Genomic DNA, 15457 nt, shown 5'->3' with positions numbered 1-15457 from the left:
GGGAACCCCCGGCTGATCTCCCCGGGGGCTGGGGCCCCCCGCTGTGCTTCCGCCTCCTCTGGCTGGGACCCTCCTTCAGGCTGGCACCAGCCCGCCAAGACAGGCTGCCGGGGCTGGAGGTCCCCTGGCGGTTACCACCCACCGCCGCTGAAGTTGGGCTCCCCCTCCCCGCTCCTCAACTCGCAGCTTCCTTGGGACTGTATCCCCTTCCAGGTCCGGACCTCCTTTGAGCCTTCCAGGACCCGGAACTTTCCCTAAATTGTGACACTCCCGCCCCCAGCAAACTTCCCGAGTCTGGGGACCCTCCACTGTTCTTCCCCAGAACCCTAAGCGGGCTAGAACCCCCTTCAAGGCCCAGACCCCCAGCGTGCCTTCTAGGACCTTCCATACCTCTTGAGGCTGGACCCCAGCCTGCTTCCCAGAATCTGTGACCCCCGCCTAGAGACCAAGACCCCCTGTGTGCCCTTCAGGTTGGCGCCATCACCCTTGACTTCTAGGAGGAGCTGGGACCTCCCCACTGTGCTTCCATGAGGGTAGGACCACTTTAGAGACTGGGACCCCTTGGAGACTGCCACCTGCTTTCCACAATGCTGCCTCTAGTGACTCCTTTGCTGTTTGGGGCTGGGACCCCCCTCCCTAGCATGCTCTCCTAGGGCTGGAACCTTCTTGAAGCTGACATCCCTGCCACCAGTTACCTCTGCTCTCCGAGACCCTTCTGGGGCTGTGAACTTCATCCCACCAGCCCCCTGAGGCTCCTCAGCACTCTGTCCCCCCAACCCTGGAGTTGTGCCTCTCTGACCTCATCCCCTCAAAGAGTGACCTCACCCCTCCTTGACCCTGAAAGGAGCCCTCTGGGGTGGAATTGACATACGCTCCAGAATATCTTCTTCTGCCCCCACCCCTACATTGGTTTTGGAGGTCTGCTCTTACATCTAACCAACTCCCTGTCTTTTCCTGGACGGCCCCTGCCCCTCCTGCAGGGCCGCCACTCCTCCTGGTGGTGGGTTCTGGAGGGATGGGACAGCCGTGGGAGGGGGAGGGGAAGTGCAAGCTGACGCCTCCCAGTTCACTCGACTTCTCAGAACCTCCCTGGAATATCTAGCCAGACCCTCTGGCCCCCTTTTGTGCCCCTGTCTACCAATGTAGTGAGCCCAGCCCCTGTCCCGAGCTCCCCCTAGTCCCTAAGGCCACATCCTGCTGCTTGGTGCACTGAGAACATTCCCTTCATGTGTGAACCTATCAGGGCCACAGGGCAGGGAACCAGGGCCCAAGTTTCAAGCCCCAGATTCCTGTGGAGTCCTGTGGAAGAGAGAAGCAGGTCTTCCAGTGCCTCAGTTTCTCTCCCTCTGTGACTTGGGAGGCGGGAACCCTTATTCACGCCTACTGGCTGAGCAGCCCAGGCAGGAGCACCGCCAAGCCTCAGTCATCCCACTTCAGGATTCTGAACACCCCACAGACCCAGACCCCAAGAATTCAGGTTTGGACTAGATTGAACGGTTGACTCTGTGCCAGCTGGGCCATCTGAGGGTCTTAGGCAGCCCCCCATCTGTCCCGGGGCTCTGGCTCTCCCCAGACACTGTTGATCCATAGGAGCTCTCAAGGGGCCTGACGCGGTTTGAGGCCTTCAGGGAAGAGGGGACCAGACATTCGTGCCTGCTTGGGTTACTGTTTGGGGTGCCTTAAGCCTGCTGGGTACGCAGAGGACCTGTAGGTCAGGCTCCCTTGACTTCCACACTGCCTTCCCCAGGACCCTGGACCCGGACAGAGCGAAGAGGGGTGGGCCTGGCTGGCCTGAACTCCCTGGCTCTCTCCTGACCATGGGTCGGGGGATGGGGGCTGACGCCACGGCTTAGCCATGCAGCAGCCTGGCAGCCTGGCGGGGGGAGGCTGCTCTGCTCCCTCCAGAGAGATAAGAGGAGACTCAAGAATGTCTGTGGGGAGCAGGGAAGGGGTGTGAGGCTGCCCGCCTAGGAGGGCTGGGCTGGAAACAGCTCCCAGCCTCTGCGATGGGGGAAGGTGTGGGTGGGCCCTGAGGGCTAGGGTCTCTGGGCCACTTGGGAGGGGAAGGCCCATGTGGAGGACCCACTGTAGGTGTGAGAGCGGGCCTGGGAGCGGCAGGGCCTGGTGTGCTTGTGAGTGTGAGTGTAAAGTGCGAGGGAGCGGGAAGTTGTGCTTTTGAGCCGTGGCTGCGTCACTCTTGAGGTTGCTCTCGCACTCGGGACTGGGGCTGGGGACACCTGAGCTCTCATCCTGGTCCCCACGTGGCCTTGGTCATCCCTCTGGACAATTGATAGCGGACCCTGTGCTCCCGGCTCTGGGCTGGGAGACTGGGAAAGGGTTTTACTGAAGGGTCTGCAGCACAGCGCGCCCCCTCACCTGATGTGGTGCCCCTCCCTGGGCACACCAAGCATAGGTGCTGGGTCCTGCCCTGTGCCGGTGGTGGGCTGGGGGCTAAGGCGCTTTGGACCTCGGGTGGGAGGCCGGGACAGGGCGGCCCCCTCGAGGCTGGTACAGCCGGGCCCCCGTGACCGCCCAGCTAATCCCTTAGAGAGAGGCAAGGCAGCCCAGATTGGCGGGCACAGGGCCTGCAGAGAGGGGACCCACCGGGCAGGATGCACTGGCTCCCAGCAGGTAACCGGACCACAGTGTAAGGGGGCCTTGGACCCCAGAGCCAGGGCAGGCACGGGACAGGGCAGCGTCTGAGAATCTGGCCAGGACCTCAGAGTTCTGGTGCAGACTGGACCACTGAGAGCGGGGTGACCGTCTGTGCCTGGCAGTGAACCCCCAAAGAGCTCTTGCCCTCTCTAGGCCCTTTTTCCTCACCTGCAAGACAGGAGGGGGTGGCAGAGAAGCAGCTCAGCTCTGAGGGAGCTCACCAGCCAGCCCTGGGGAGGAGGGACATGTTAGAGTATGAATGGCCGAGCCTGGAAGGGGTGGCTGCTGGCCCCAGATTGTAGGGGCACATGAGGCTGGAGTGAGCAGCCCAGTGCCCCCCAGAAAGCAGGTGGGTGTGCAGGAAGCCTTGGAGGATGGAGGGAAGTCGCCTTCCAGCAGGTCCTGGAGAGACCACTTGGAGTTTAGTGGGGCCTCTGCCTGGCCTCTGGAGCCATACTAAGGCTGGAGGAGGGAGGCCTGGGATTTCGCCCCTTCTGAAGCTGATGGGTGGCCTGGACTAGTGACTTCCTTCTCTGGCCTCATTCCCCTCCCAGGGTAAGTAAGTGGGTTGGACCAGAGCAGGGGCTTCCAATGTGACTTTTTAACCATCAAACAAACTCATAGTCTTCTGATAGGGCAGATACAGTGGATAAGGGGGGCTGGGCTCCCCACAGCCCCTGGAGCACCAGGATACTGGTTCAAAAGCCACCCTTCCCAGCTGTGGGATGGGTGAGGGGAGGGGAATGGCGCTGGCTGAGGCTCAGAGAGAAGGGAGTTGGCCAGAGTTAGCCAGAGCGGACACCTAGCCCCCAGCTCCCTACCCTGCCACCAGTACCTTGGTGTGGGGGGCTACCTGTCAGGTACCAACATCTCTGCCTCTGGAGGGCAAGAAGAGGTCCCAGGTAGAGACTACCTGACGATTTGGAAGAGAGGACCCCCACCTGGACAGGAATCCGGGGCTGAGCTGGGCTGTGTGATGGAGGTGGCACTGTGGCCCGTGTCAGCCTGTCTGTCTCTGTCTGTCCCTGGAGTAAGTAGATGGGAGGGGTGGCCAGGCACAGGGTTTCCTGACCCCTGACTCCCAGGGAGAGGACCTGCCTCCTGGGTCCATCCAGAGCCCCGCTGAGGACTCCGGTCCTAGCCCCAGTGCATGGAGCTGATTGCCAGACCCGCCCCAGGCCCTGAGCCTGGCAGGGGAGGAAATGGTAGTGGGGGGTCTGACTCATCTCTGTGTCCCCAGCACCCAGTGCAGGGCAGGGGTGGGGAGTGGGCAGGAAGCGTTCTCAGGGTCAATGGAGGCAACAATGGGTATGTGAACAGAGGCGGTGGCGGTGGGGGACGCACCCCAGAAAGCACCTCTCTGGAGGGCTTGGGGTCGGTGCAGGGGTAAGAAGCAGGCAGTTACCAACCCTTTGGCCTCAGGGACTCTCCTGAGACTGGAAAGCTGGACGGAGTGCTCTTTGGGGTCTTAGGTAGAGCCAAGGAGGGCATTTGAGGGCAGAATGGCCTTTTCCCTGGGGGCCTGGCTCCCCACTTACAAACTCCCAAGAGGTTACAGACTGGAGGGCCCTGGCAGCAGAGGCTGCTGGGTAACAGCCCAGCAGGGCTGCTGATTGGCTGTCACCCTTGGACTTTGCCCTCCCTGATAAGGAGCAGGGAGCAGAAATCATTAACTGAATCATTAACCGGGTGGCCCCGCCCTGCCCAGGCAGCCTGCCTTACCTTCCCACCTTCCTCCTCACGGACCTAGCACATTCCTGGGCCTCAGTTTCTCTCATTGCCTTGGGTGCTGGAGTATGTGGGGGCCTCCTCTCCTATTTCCAGGCCTTCAGCCCCTGCTGCCACAGGGTGTGGGTACCTCTTGGTTGGGTCTCGGGGTGGGATGATGTAATGGTTCTGTGCATTTGCCAGCGGGGGCAGCTGGGGTCTGTTTGTAGCTCTGCTGCTTACCCACAGTCCTTCTCTTGGCCGTATCAGGGCACCGCTGTGCCTCCGCTTTCTTGTCTGTAAAATGGGAATGCAGTTGTAATGGCAGGGCCTCCATTCCAGGGTTTCTGGGGTGATTAGGTAAGATAGTGCCTGGCCTGGTGAACACTCCATTGGCCCGTGGCAGGTGTTCTGCATCCTACCTTGAAGATTACCGGTCCCCAGGATAGGTCAGTGCCCCTAAGCTTAGGGGGCTTGTTGAGCATGTTCTGTGGTTCTGTGCACAGGGCCTGCACCATGACAGCTTTGGCCCAGCGTGACCTGGTCCTGGTCCCTGGCACATCCAGTAGGCCCACCCCACCTCCCCCTCTGAGATTTGGGTCCTGTTCTTGCTGCCAGCAAGGGGGAGGGGCTTGACTATATTGTGGCTTCGTCTGCCGCACCCAGGCTCTTTGCATGTTGTCTTCCTGGAGTCCTGGGGTGCAGTGGAAGGGTGGGTGATGTCCTCCCATTTCTGAGGCGTGCTGTGAGGCAGGAGAGGAAGGCGATGATGTATCAGGCTCCCTTAAGGTGGCCACAGCAGAGCTGGGACTGGAGCCTGGGTCCCAGCTGGGTATCAGCCTGAGGTGGGCAGGGAAGGGGCCTCTCCTCCTGACATGCTGAGGAGTGGCTCCAGCATGGGTGGCCACACAAGATGACGTCCCTGCAGCCTCCTTGACCTCTCTAGACCTCAGAGCCCTCACTCACATGGGCAAGGTTGCATGACGTGAGCAGTTACACCCCATGAGTGCCAGGGCCTGGAGTGCAGGGGGAGGGGCAAAGCCCCTGGGTGGGGAGTACAGTTGGGTCCAGAGCCCCCTGCCGGCCTAGATTATGGAGGGGGTTCCTGGGCATTCTGTCCTGCCTGTGCCCCAGGTCACATCAGTGAGGGAAGTTCTCCCTCCAGCTGACCCGGGTCCCTGCAGCCCCCGGAGGGCACACCCACAGCATCTGTCTCTCCTTTGTGGAGTTTGAGGATCCTATCTCCCTCGGCCCTCCCTCACTTCCCCTCTCTTCTCCCTCCATGGCTGGGGGAAGGGGATCCCCATCCCCTGCCCTGCTAGCTTGGAGGCAGGGGGCTGCCTTTAGGGAGTGGAGTTGCGCCTGTGACACTGAGTTCACTGAGTGGGGCCTAGCTTCAGCCGGAGCTGCTTAGGGAGGGTCTGACAGCAGGTCGGGAGGGGACTTGGAGGGAAGAAGAGGAGGCGGGAGCTCTTCCTGGGTGGCTACTAACCTAACCCACACATGGGATGCTGTGCCTGTGGGCCTGGGCCTGCCGTCAGGTCAGTGAGCACTTGTGTACATGCGTGTCCTGGCATACACGCCTGTGAAGTCTGCTGAGGTGTGAACATGCACAGGCATGCTCGTACCTCAGGGCTTTTGCCCCGGCTGTCCCTACCATCTGGAACCTTCTAGAATGGTAGGCATTTTACTGCTCTCGTCGTCTGACTCTGCTCCCTAGAATGTCAGCTCCATGTGGGCAAGGCTTTTGTCCCTTTTGCTCACTGCTGTAGCCCCAAAGCTGGGCACTATGCTTGCCTGACACACAACAGGTGCTCAGTAAATAACTGCCAAATGAATGAAGGCACACAGATGAACGTGGGTGTGCGCATGCGTGTGGGTATGTGAGTGGGGCGTGCCACTGTGTGTGTCAGTACTGTGTATGCGTGAGTAGGGGGCATGTGGTACATGATCATGTGCGTGTCAGTGGATACCTGACCTCAGGGTGTCCTCTTATGTACACGTGTGTGTGTTGCAGTGTGCCTGCCTGGGGCCACACCGGTGCGGAGGCACAGATGGGCACAGGTGACCCTGGTGGAGACCTGTGTCCACCCCAAGCTACAGGGTCTCTACCTGGCACCTGGTGGCCTGCCTTCTCTGGTCCCTGTGGGAAAGAGTAGGAACAGGTCCTAGCCGCTGGCCTTGGTGCTGTTGGACCTGGCTTTGGAGCACGTTGGGGCTGTGAGTTCAGCCTTGTGTTGACCTGAGGACAGGGTGGCAGCTTCGTGGGGACTTGGAGTGGATGTAGCCATAGCCAGAGGGTGGCTAAAGATTTCTGGGTCTCGTGCTGGGCGCGGTGGCTCACGCCTGTAGTCCCAGCACTTTGGGAGGCCGAGGTGGGTGGATCACAAGGTCAGAAGATTGAGACCATCCTGGCTAGCATGGTGAAACCCCGTCTCTACTAAAAATACAGAAAATTAGCCGGGCGTGGTGGTGGGCGCCTGCAGTCCCAGCTACTCGGGAGGCTGAGGCAGGAGAATGGCGTGAACCCGGGAGGCGGAGCTTGCAGTGAGCCGAGACTGAGCCACTGCACTCCAGCCTGGGCAATAGAGTGAAACTTTGTCTCAAAAAAAAAAAAAAAAAAAAGTGAAAAAAGAGAGGAGTCTCTGCAGGCAGCCTGTGGGGGCTCTTCTGCATTTTTGGTAAGAAGTTGGGAGAGAACAAAGACTACTGTGACTCAGATTGAAGAACCTGATAGAAAAATGGCTCAAGAGCCCCATCTTTGTCAGGTGTGGCTCCTGGGCCCAAGCTCACTGAGGATTTGATTCGGAGAGGCAAAAGGTTGCTTGCACAAGCAAGCATTTGACCTGAAGGCATTTTGACTAAGAAGGCTCTGGTCACAAGTTGAAGGCTAAAGCAGGGCAGCTAGCAGTTATAGATCTTTTTTTTTTCCTTTTTTTGAGACAGAGTCTCACTCGTCACCCAGGCTGGAGTGCAGTGGCACAATCTCGGCTCACTGCAACCTCTGCCTCCCGGGTTCAAGTGATTCTCCTGCCTCAGCCTCCTGAGTAGCTGGGATTACAGGCATGCACCACCACGCCTGTCTAATTTTTGTATTGTTAGTAGAGACGGGGTTTCTTTTTTTTTTTTTTTGAGACGGAGTCTCGCTCTGTCTCCCGGGCTGGAGTGCAGTGGCCGGATCTCAGCTCACTGCAAGCTCCGCCTCCCGAGTTTACGCCATTCTCCTGCCTCAGCCTCCCGAGTAGCTGGGACTACAGGCGCCGGCCACCTCGTCCAGCTAGATTTTTGTATTTTTTTTTTTTAGTAGAGATGGGGTTTCACCATGTTAGCCAGGATGGTCTCGATCTCCCGACCTCGTGATCCGCCCGTCTCGGCCTCCCAAAGTGCTAGGATTACAGGCTTGAGCCACCGTGCCCGGCCGAGACGGGGTTTCACCATGTTGATCAAGCTGGTCTCGAACCCCTGACCTCGTGATCTGCCCACCTTGGCCTCCCAAGTGCTGGGATTACAGGTGTGAGCCACCATGCCTGGCTATAGATCATATTAATGAAACGAGAAAGTCCAAACCAAAGGAGGTGAGGCCTACTGTGCCTTGCCCCCATGTAAACTGGTTGGGAGATGAGCCACAACACTAGGGGCTTTCTGTGATTGGGAGGACGGGAGGGGCTGCCTGGGCAGGCAGGGAGGCAGTCGCAGAAGGCTGACCCACTGGAAGGGATGACTGGGGCCGAGGCCGACAGGCTGGATTGTGCTGTGCGTGCGTAAGAATAGCAGCAGAGTGCTGGCCATGCCTCAGAGGGACTTAGGAGAAGGCACGGAGGCTCCTCGGAGGCTCCGGAGCAGGTGTGCAGCAAGGTGGAGGGGCGTGGGAGAGAGGGGACAGCCTGGGTGGAGGCGTGAGGGCAGGAAAGGAGATGGGAGTCCCAAGAGAGATGGAAAGAGGGCGGTTCACCCTGACTGCGGAATGGCCTCCTGGGGGTCACCTCGTTTAAGGCTCACTCCATGGCAGGGATTCGTGCTCCATCTGATGGAGAAGGAAGCCAGGTCTCAGGTCACTTGCTGAGGGTCACAGCCATGAAGTGGGGAGTCCACATTCGAAACCAGGCCTCTTTGACTCTGTGGATCTCTCTGGGCATCGCAGTTATGCCCAGATGGGCTGTCCCCTGACCGCTACCACCGTGGCCCTCAGCTGCTGCCTGAAGCTAGGGCACCCCTCAGGTTCAGATGCCCCGAGTGGACACTCAGAGCAACTGGGGTCTTTGGGAATACGCCTGGGCCCTGGTGCCCCCTGCACCCCAGGTTCAGATCGACCAGGCCTGGCCAGCATCCTCGGGACCCGGCCCACCCTACCCACAGCCACGTGGCTGACGGGATTTCCGCCATGTTTGGGGCATGAATTGACAAGTGCCCCATTGACGGGGCAGGGGAGGGGGTGGGCAGGGCACAAGCCTCCCACTGTGCCGTGTCCCCACCCTCCCCCGTTCCCTGGGACAATGGCCGAGACTCAGCCAGCGGCCACAGCTGGTGGGGGGCGGGGGGGGGCACATGAGCACAAGGAGGGGCGGAAGGGAGGGGTCCTGGGTGGAGGGACCACCTGGGTCCCTGCCTGCTCTCATCCTGCACCTGGCTTGGGTGCCCTCCATTCCTTTCCTGGCCAGCTGGGTGCCTTAAGGAGAAGAGGAGAGAAGAAGAGAGGGGAGAGGAGGGGGTGCCTTCCCATAGTCTGGATCACAGCCTGCCTGGGAAGGGGCAGTGTCTGGCTCCTGTTCCAGGCAGGTAATACAGGGCCTAATTAATGAGGAGCAGTTGAGGCGCATAGCTCAGCAGGGCAGGGTCAGGACCTGGAGCGGCCCCGGGTAGCCCCAGCCCTGACCACAGCATGGCCTGGCCGAGGTCCCTCACTGGCCACTTGGCTCATCCACTCCGTGAACATTTCCTAGGTACCTGTTGTGTGCTGGCATACTATATCCCAGAGAGACAGAACAGGGCAGCGCTCATAGCCCAGCACCTGCCCCTGTAAGCTATGGGCACATGCCTATCCTTTCTGAGCCTCAGTTTCCTCATCTGTAAAATGAAGAAAAAGAAAATCACCTACCTTGTAGGGTTGGGATGAGAATTCAATATGAGCCATGTAAAGTGCATGGCACAGGGCTGGGCACAGAGCAGCCACTGGGCGAGTGAGCTGTGGGTGGTGGGTGGGTGGTGGACAGACATCCATCCTGCCCAACGGGGTGTGTGTAGGCGGGAAGGTAAAGAGCTGATGAGGAATTACAATGCCCCTGCCCATCCCTTGCTAAAGACAATGGGAGAGTCAGAGATGGCCTCTTGGGGAAATTTACATTTAAGACAAAACCTAAAGCCTGAATAGGAACAGCATGGAACGGCATGTGTGAAGGCCTTGATGTGGGATGGAGGATGGAAAGGAGGCAGGGGCCCACCACGGAGAGGAGGGGAGGGAGGGGACCTGGGGAAGGAGAAAAGGCGGTCGGGGGCAGGCAGGGGACCATGTCAGGCCTTGGACTGCCAGAGGGCTCCAGATTTCTCCCAAGCAGTGGGAAGCTGTTGAAGGGTTTGAGAAACGAAGGACAGAGATGCTGGTTTGTGAGCTCATGGTGCTGTTTTCAGGTTATTGGGCCCTGGGCGGCGTCTGGCAGGCCTGGCTTCCCTTCTCTCAGAGAGGTCTTGAGGATCAGAGTGAGCCATGTGGCCCATGTTCCATGTTCTGCCTGGCAGGTACCCCTGGTTGGGCTCCAGTAATGTTCTGGGGCTCTTTTGGGAGCAGTGGGGAGAGGCGCTCCCAAGAGGGTGCCCATGGGACCCTGCCCCCATCCTGAGTTCTTGGGGGCTGTATCCAGCCTCAGCAATCCCTGGGCTTTGGCAAGCCCCCACCCTCATCTTGTCCACCTGGAATGTCTGTTAGAAATCTCCAGTGTGGTTCACGGGCGGCCTGGGGGCTGAGCGGCGTGGGGAAGAGATGATGTGGCCTCCAGGGCTTCCAGGAGAAGGTGTGGGGTCAGCGTTCCTCAGGAGGCCCTCCGAGCCCCCAACCCTCAAACTTCTTCCCCACCCACTGGCCTCCCCGCAACGCTGCCCCATCAGTTCCCTCCTCCCACCTCCTTCCTCCGTCCTCCGTCCGCCCGGACCCTGGCACGGGAGGGTCCCTCCTCCCCCAAAGCACATCTGGTTCTCGTTAGGGTCTCCCAGGATGCCTCTGCCTGAGGCCCCCTATCCCGAGGGAGGTGGGCAGGAGGATTAGGGGCGATTAGGAGTGCTCCTGGCCAGGAGAGGAGGGGGCTGGGTCTGTTATAAATAGCAACCCTATGGCTGCATCAGCCCATCATTCACTGTAGATTCCAAGTTCAGGCTCAAAAACTTGCAGCTTCAGCAGCCAGGGTGGGGGTGATGCTCCAGGTGGGGTGGGGAAGGCACAGCAACCGCTAGCCACACCCTCCCCCTTAGAGTCAGGCCCCTGCACCTGGCTGGAATCCTCCTTGCTGTGTTGCCTTGGGTAAGAGACTTGACCTCTCTGAACCGTGGGGATGGTGATCATGCACCTATTTGAACATTCCTACTGTTTAGAGAGGGAAAATGCATAAAGCACTTAGAATCGTGCCGGGCCTGGTAGGCAGTCAGTGTGAGCTGCAGTCACTGTCACTGCCACTGTCTTTGTCATCATCACCATGATGAGTTGAGAAGCACTGGGAGATATTCACTGTGAGCCACTGTCAAGTCACTGTCACTGCCACTATCAAGTCACTGTCTCTGTCATGGTCACCATTCTGGGCTGGGAGGATTGAGTAACACGCTGCAAGTGAAGAGCCTGCAGGATGCCTTGCGCATAAGAAACTCCTGTGATTAGGCTGGGGACGGTGGCTCATGCCTGTAATCCCAGCATTTTGGGAGGCTGAGGCGGGCAGATCACCTGAGGTCAGGAGTTCCAGACCAGCCTGGCCAACATGGTGAAACCCCATCTCTGCTAAAAATACAAAAAATTAGCCATGTGTGGTGGCGGGCGCCTGTAATCCCAGCTACTCGGGAGGCTGAGGTGGGAGAATTGCTGGAACTTGGGAGGCGGAGGTTGCAGTGCACCGAGATTGCACCACTGCACTCCAGTCTGGGAGACTGAGCAAGACTCTGTCTCAAAAAAAAAAAAAAAAACGAAAAGAAATTAGTTGGGCATGGTGGCATGCATCTGTAGTCCCAGCTACTCGGGAGGCTGAGGTAGGAGAATTGCTGGAACTTGGGAGGCGGAGGTTGCAGTGCACCGAGATTGCACCACTGCACTCCAGTCTGGGAGACTGAGCAAGACTCTGTCTCAAAAAAAAAAAAAAAAAGGTAAAGAAAAGAAACTCCTGTGATTATTAATGTATTTGACTCACAAAGTGCCTGGCACACAGTAGGCACTCAATAAATGGGACCCGTGGTTACGGCAGGGTGGGGCCTGAGTGGAGGCAGGGTCCTGGAACCCAGGCACGCAGAGTGGCCACGCCCAGCTGGAGAAGCTGCTCTTGCCCCGGGCCGCACCGCCCTGGACGGCCATTGGTGGTGCGTGGTGGGTGTCCCTTGTTCCTAGCTGGGCGAGCTGGGGGTGGGGGTCAGCAGGAGGGCCCTGGCCTGTCGCAGGCAGCGCGTGACTCCTAGGAGGGCTTAGCCGCTCATTAATCACCTAAGCGGGGCTCAGCATTCTTGAAATGCCGGCTGGGGCCAGGGAGGGGCCTGGGCGGGGGGCTCCCAGGGACCCCAGGGCTCTGGGGCTGGGAAGTGAGGACGGCTATTCTGACCACTGAGCACCCACTAAGTGGCCAGCACTTCACACACCTCATCTCGTTTCATACTCAAAACAGCCCCATGAAGCCCTAGCTGTACGTGTCCCCATTGCACAAATGAGGAGACTGAGGCTCAGAGAGTGCGTGTGACCTGCCCAAGGTCACTCAGCAGGGAGTGGCTGAGCCAGGATTTGTTCCTGGACCTGTCTGAGCTCAACAGAAGAGGGCAGACCCCAGACTCAGGCTTCAGAGGCCTGTGGGAGGGGCCCTCCTGCCTCAGTGGGGCTGGTCAGCCCGGGTCAACTGTGTGGGTGGGGTTGTCCTCCATTATCGGGGTTGACGCATCTCCCACGTCAGCCCCCTTATCACCCCGCCCTCTGGCTCCCCCCACAAGGTGACCCTGGGAGGGGAAAGGCCAGCACCTCCCCCGTCCTCCCTCATGATGCCCAAGAGCCCTGGCTGCCTTTCCTCTAGGGGCCCCTCCCCTTGGTGGGGCCGGGGCCAGCGCAGAGGGCCCAGGAGAGGGCAGCAGGCAGAGGAGTGGAGCTCTGGCGGCCATCATTCCCTGCTGGGAGACCGGGGCAAGCCCTTCCGTCTCTAAGCTTCTGCCTTCTCTGGAAAAAGGGGGCTAAGTTCCCCAGCCCATGCCCCAGAGGGTGATGGGCATATCCAGTGAGGGTGCAGGGAGCTCTCCTGATTCTGATCCCCACTCCCCGCTGCGGCCAGGACCTGGGTGCAGGAGGCTCCCACAGCCCTGTGGGCCCCCAGGATACACGGTCCCACTCAGGCCTCGTGCTCCTGCGTGCCTGGAGCTAGGCCATCTGGAACTGACCCCTGGAGGACAGGGCAGGACAGTGCCTGTTGGGTCCGAGCCATCCCTTCGAGGGCAGTGGGCACCCATGGGGCTCTCAACTCAGTAAGCACCTCATTTGTGCCTCACAGCACCCCATAAGACAGAGGGACAGTGACCCCATTTGACAGGTGAGCGGAAAGGACTTGCTCCCTGTCACACGGCTAGAAAGGGGCGTGGCAGGATCGGCCTCTCTGTACCCAGATCCATGCCCTGGGCCCCTCTCCTCTGAGACTCAAGGGGGCCTTGTGCTGGGGCGGGAGTCATTATCAGCGCTTCCTGGAGGGGTGCCAGGCAGTGGAGGTGAGAGCTGGCCCCCATATGGATACTTGGGTGGAAAGGAGCAGGGGCATCTGTTTCGGATGGCCAGCCTGGGCAGGGATGGAGGGCTGGTCCTGGATGCCCAGGGTCTGCAGGGAGCTGGGCCCCTTCCCTAGCCCACCTCTCCTGCCCTGCAGGCCACGACATCAACGGTGCCCTGGAGCCCTCCAACATAGACACCAGCATCCTGGAGGAGTACATCAGCAAGGAGGATGCCTCCGACCTGTAAGCGGCCCCCTTGCCTGCCCTGCACCTGCCCAGCCCCCAGCCCTTTGTCTCTCTTCTGTCACCGGGGAGGCCTGAGGGCCGGACCTGGGGTCTCCCGTGGTCCCACCTGTGGTCCCATCTCCGAAAGCTGCTCCTCGTCCTTTCCCAGCCACTGACTCCTCCGAAATCTCCAGAGTTCCCTGCGGGGAGGGGGCGGCTACTTCCCTGCTGGGGCCGGGGTCCTGGCTGGAGCTGAGCCACTCCCCTTCCCTGCAGCTGCTTCCCTGACATCTCTGCTCCAGCCAGCTCGGCCTCCTACTCTCACGGGCAGCCTGCGATGCCCGGCTCCAGCGGGGTTCACCACCTGAGCCCCCCTGGGGGTGGACCCTCCCCGGGACGCCATGGTCCCCTCCCACCCCCGAGCTACGGCCCCCCGCTGAACTGCAACAACAACAACGGCATGGGCGCTGCCCCCAAGCCCTTCCCGGGGGGCGCCGGGCCCCCCATCAAGGCCGAGCCCAAGGCTCCCTATGCCCCAGGGTGAGTGAGGGCAGGGAGCAGGGGGATACAGAGGCATAGGTGCAGCAGGGAGCAGGGCTGTGGCCATGGCCTGGGAGGTCCTGGACACTGGCCTGGCATGGGATGGGTTGGTTGACCGGCTGTGTGTGGGCAGGTGAGGGAAGGGAGGTTGGGTCCAGGCCGAGGGGGGACTCCTGGGCTTTGTTCTGAGGCAGTGGGCAGCCACGAAACTTCTAAGCAGGGGAGTGATGAGGGCTGACGTAAGTGCTAGAAAAATCTCGGTGCTGTGTGGAGAGTGGACAGGAGGTGGCGGGACTGGAGGCTGTGACTGTTTACCTTCATGGGAACACCTGCATACCCGCGCACACGTGCCGGGCCCACTCGCTCACGCATCCAGCTGATGTGTACTATGGCCACAGGAGTTGGGCCATGGCTCAGATGTGGCACCTTAGTTCCCCCTACCAAAGCAAGCCTCATGGAGCCCAGAACCCAGGCCCTTCCCCCCATCTTTCTGAGGAGTCCACACCAGGGGTCTGACCCAGGGCTGAACCTTGGGACTGGCTTTGACCAAAGGTTCCAGGCAGCCACCCGCCCAGCCAGACGCCAGGGCAGCCCCCAGGGCACATGTTCACAGTGGGAGGCTGGGAGCGTGGGTCTGCAGGGGAGCTCAGGGCACACATAGGCACCCCTGTCTCTGGGTAGAAAAGCATTAAAACACTAGGTGCATGAACACTGTGTTCAGACAGCCTGGCTCCAACTTCAGCTTTACCATGTACCAGCCATCTGCCTCACTAACCCATGGCCTCAGTTTCTTCTGCAAAGTGAGCCCTCAAATGCGTACCCCTCAAGATTATCGTGGGAAGCAAGCAAGGGCACAGAGGAAGCCCTGGGTGCATGGTGGCCATGGACACATGACCGGCCGTGCTTCCTGAGCTCCCTGGCTTCTGTGGGGAAGGGAGTGGAGGCCAGGCTTGGGGTGCCAGGGGTGAACCTTTGCTGCACAAGGCAAACTGTTTGCTTGAGACGGTGAGGCTGTAGGGGGCAGAGGGAGAAGAACTAACATTTGGTGAGCACCTGCTGGTACCTGCTGCTGTATCACGTGCCTATGGTTGTGTGAGCTCATCAGCCTTCCCGGGTATCCAGCTCCTGGGAGACCCCACAAGGAGCCCTGACCGCTGCTCCTGTCAGGATTTTAATGGCACACTGAGGCTCAGAGAGGGAAAGCGGCTTGTCCAGAGCCACACAGGGACTCTGTGGCCAGGGCCACTCTAGGGAGGGACGCAGGGCCAGGCCTGGGTCTAGGTGATAAACAAGAGAGACATGAGGCTGGGCATGGTGGCACACACCTGTAATCCCAGCACTTTGGAAGGCCAAGGTAGGCAGATTGCTTGAGCCCAGGAGTTGAAGACCAGCCTGCAACATGATGAAACCC

At 59.9% G+C, this 15457-nt stretch overlaps 1 protein-coding gene and 1 long non-coding RNA gene across 2 annotated transcripts in view; one reads left to right on the top strand and one right to left on the bottom strand.

Moving 5' to 3' along the window:
- Positions 1-1205: 1205 nt before the first annotated feature.
- LOC105512290 lies at positions 1206-4959 on the bottom strand. The gene is made up of 4 exons (XR_001001830.1): positions 4785-4959; positions 4378-4659; positions 2824-2885; positions 1206-1622 (listed from the first exon to the last, which is right to left on the bottom strand). It is a non-coding gene; the product is annotated as an uncharacterized LOC105512290 (long non-coding RNA).
- Positions 2584-15457, top strand: part of MYRF (myelin regulatory factor) — a 34106-nt gene continuing 21232 nt past the window's right edge. Inside the window, exons 1-3 of the mRNA XM_011942717.1 lie at positions 2584-2631; positions 13437-13524; positions 13783-14046. Of these exons, the coding sequence (XP_011798107.1) occupies positions 2613-2631; positions 13437-13524; positions 13783-14046 (371 nt within the window). The 5' untranslated portion in view covers positions 2584-2612. The remainder of the gene's footprint in view (positions 2632-13436; positions 13525-13782; positions 14047-15457) is intronic.

This window comes from Colobus angolensis, unplaced genomic scaffold (assembly GCF_000951035.1).
Source record: "Colobus angolensis palliatus isolate OR3802 unplaced genomic scaffold, Cang.pa_1.0 Scaffold21, whole genome shotgun sequence".
NCBI lineage: Eukaryota > Metazoa > Chordata > Mammalia > Primates > Cercopithecidae > Colobus > Colobus angolensis.
Note: the sequence above shows the minus strand (reverse complement) of the source record. Positions and strands in the feature narration are given on the sequence as shown.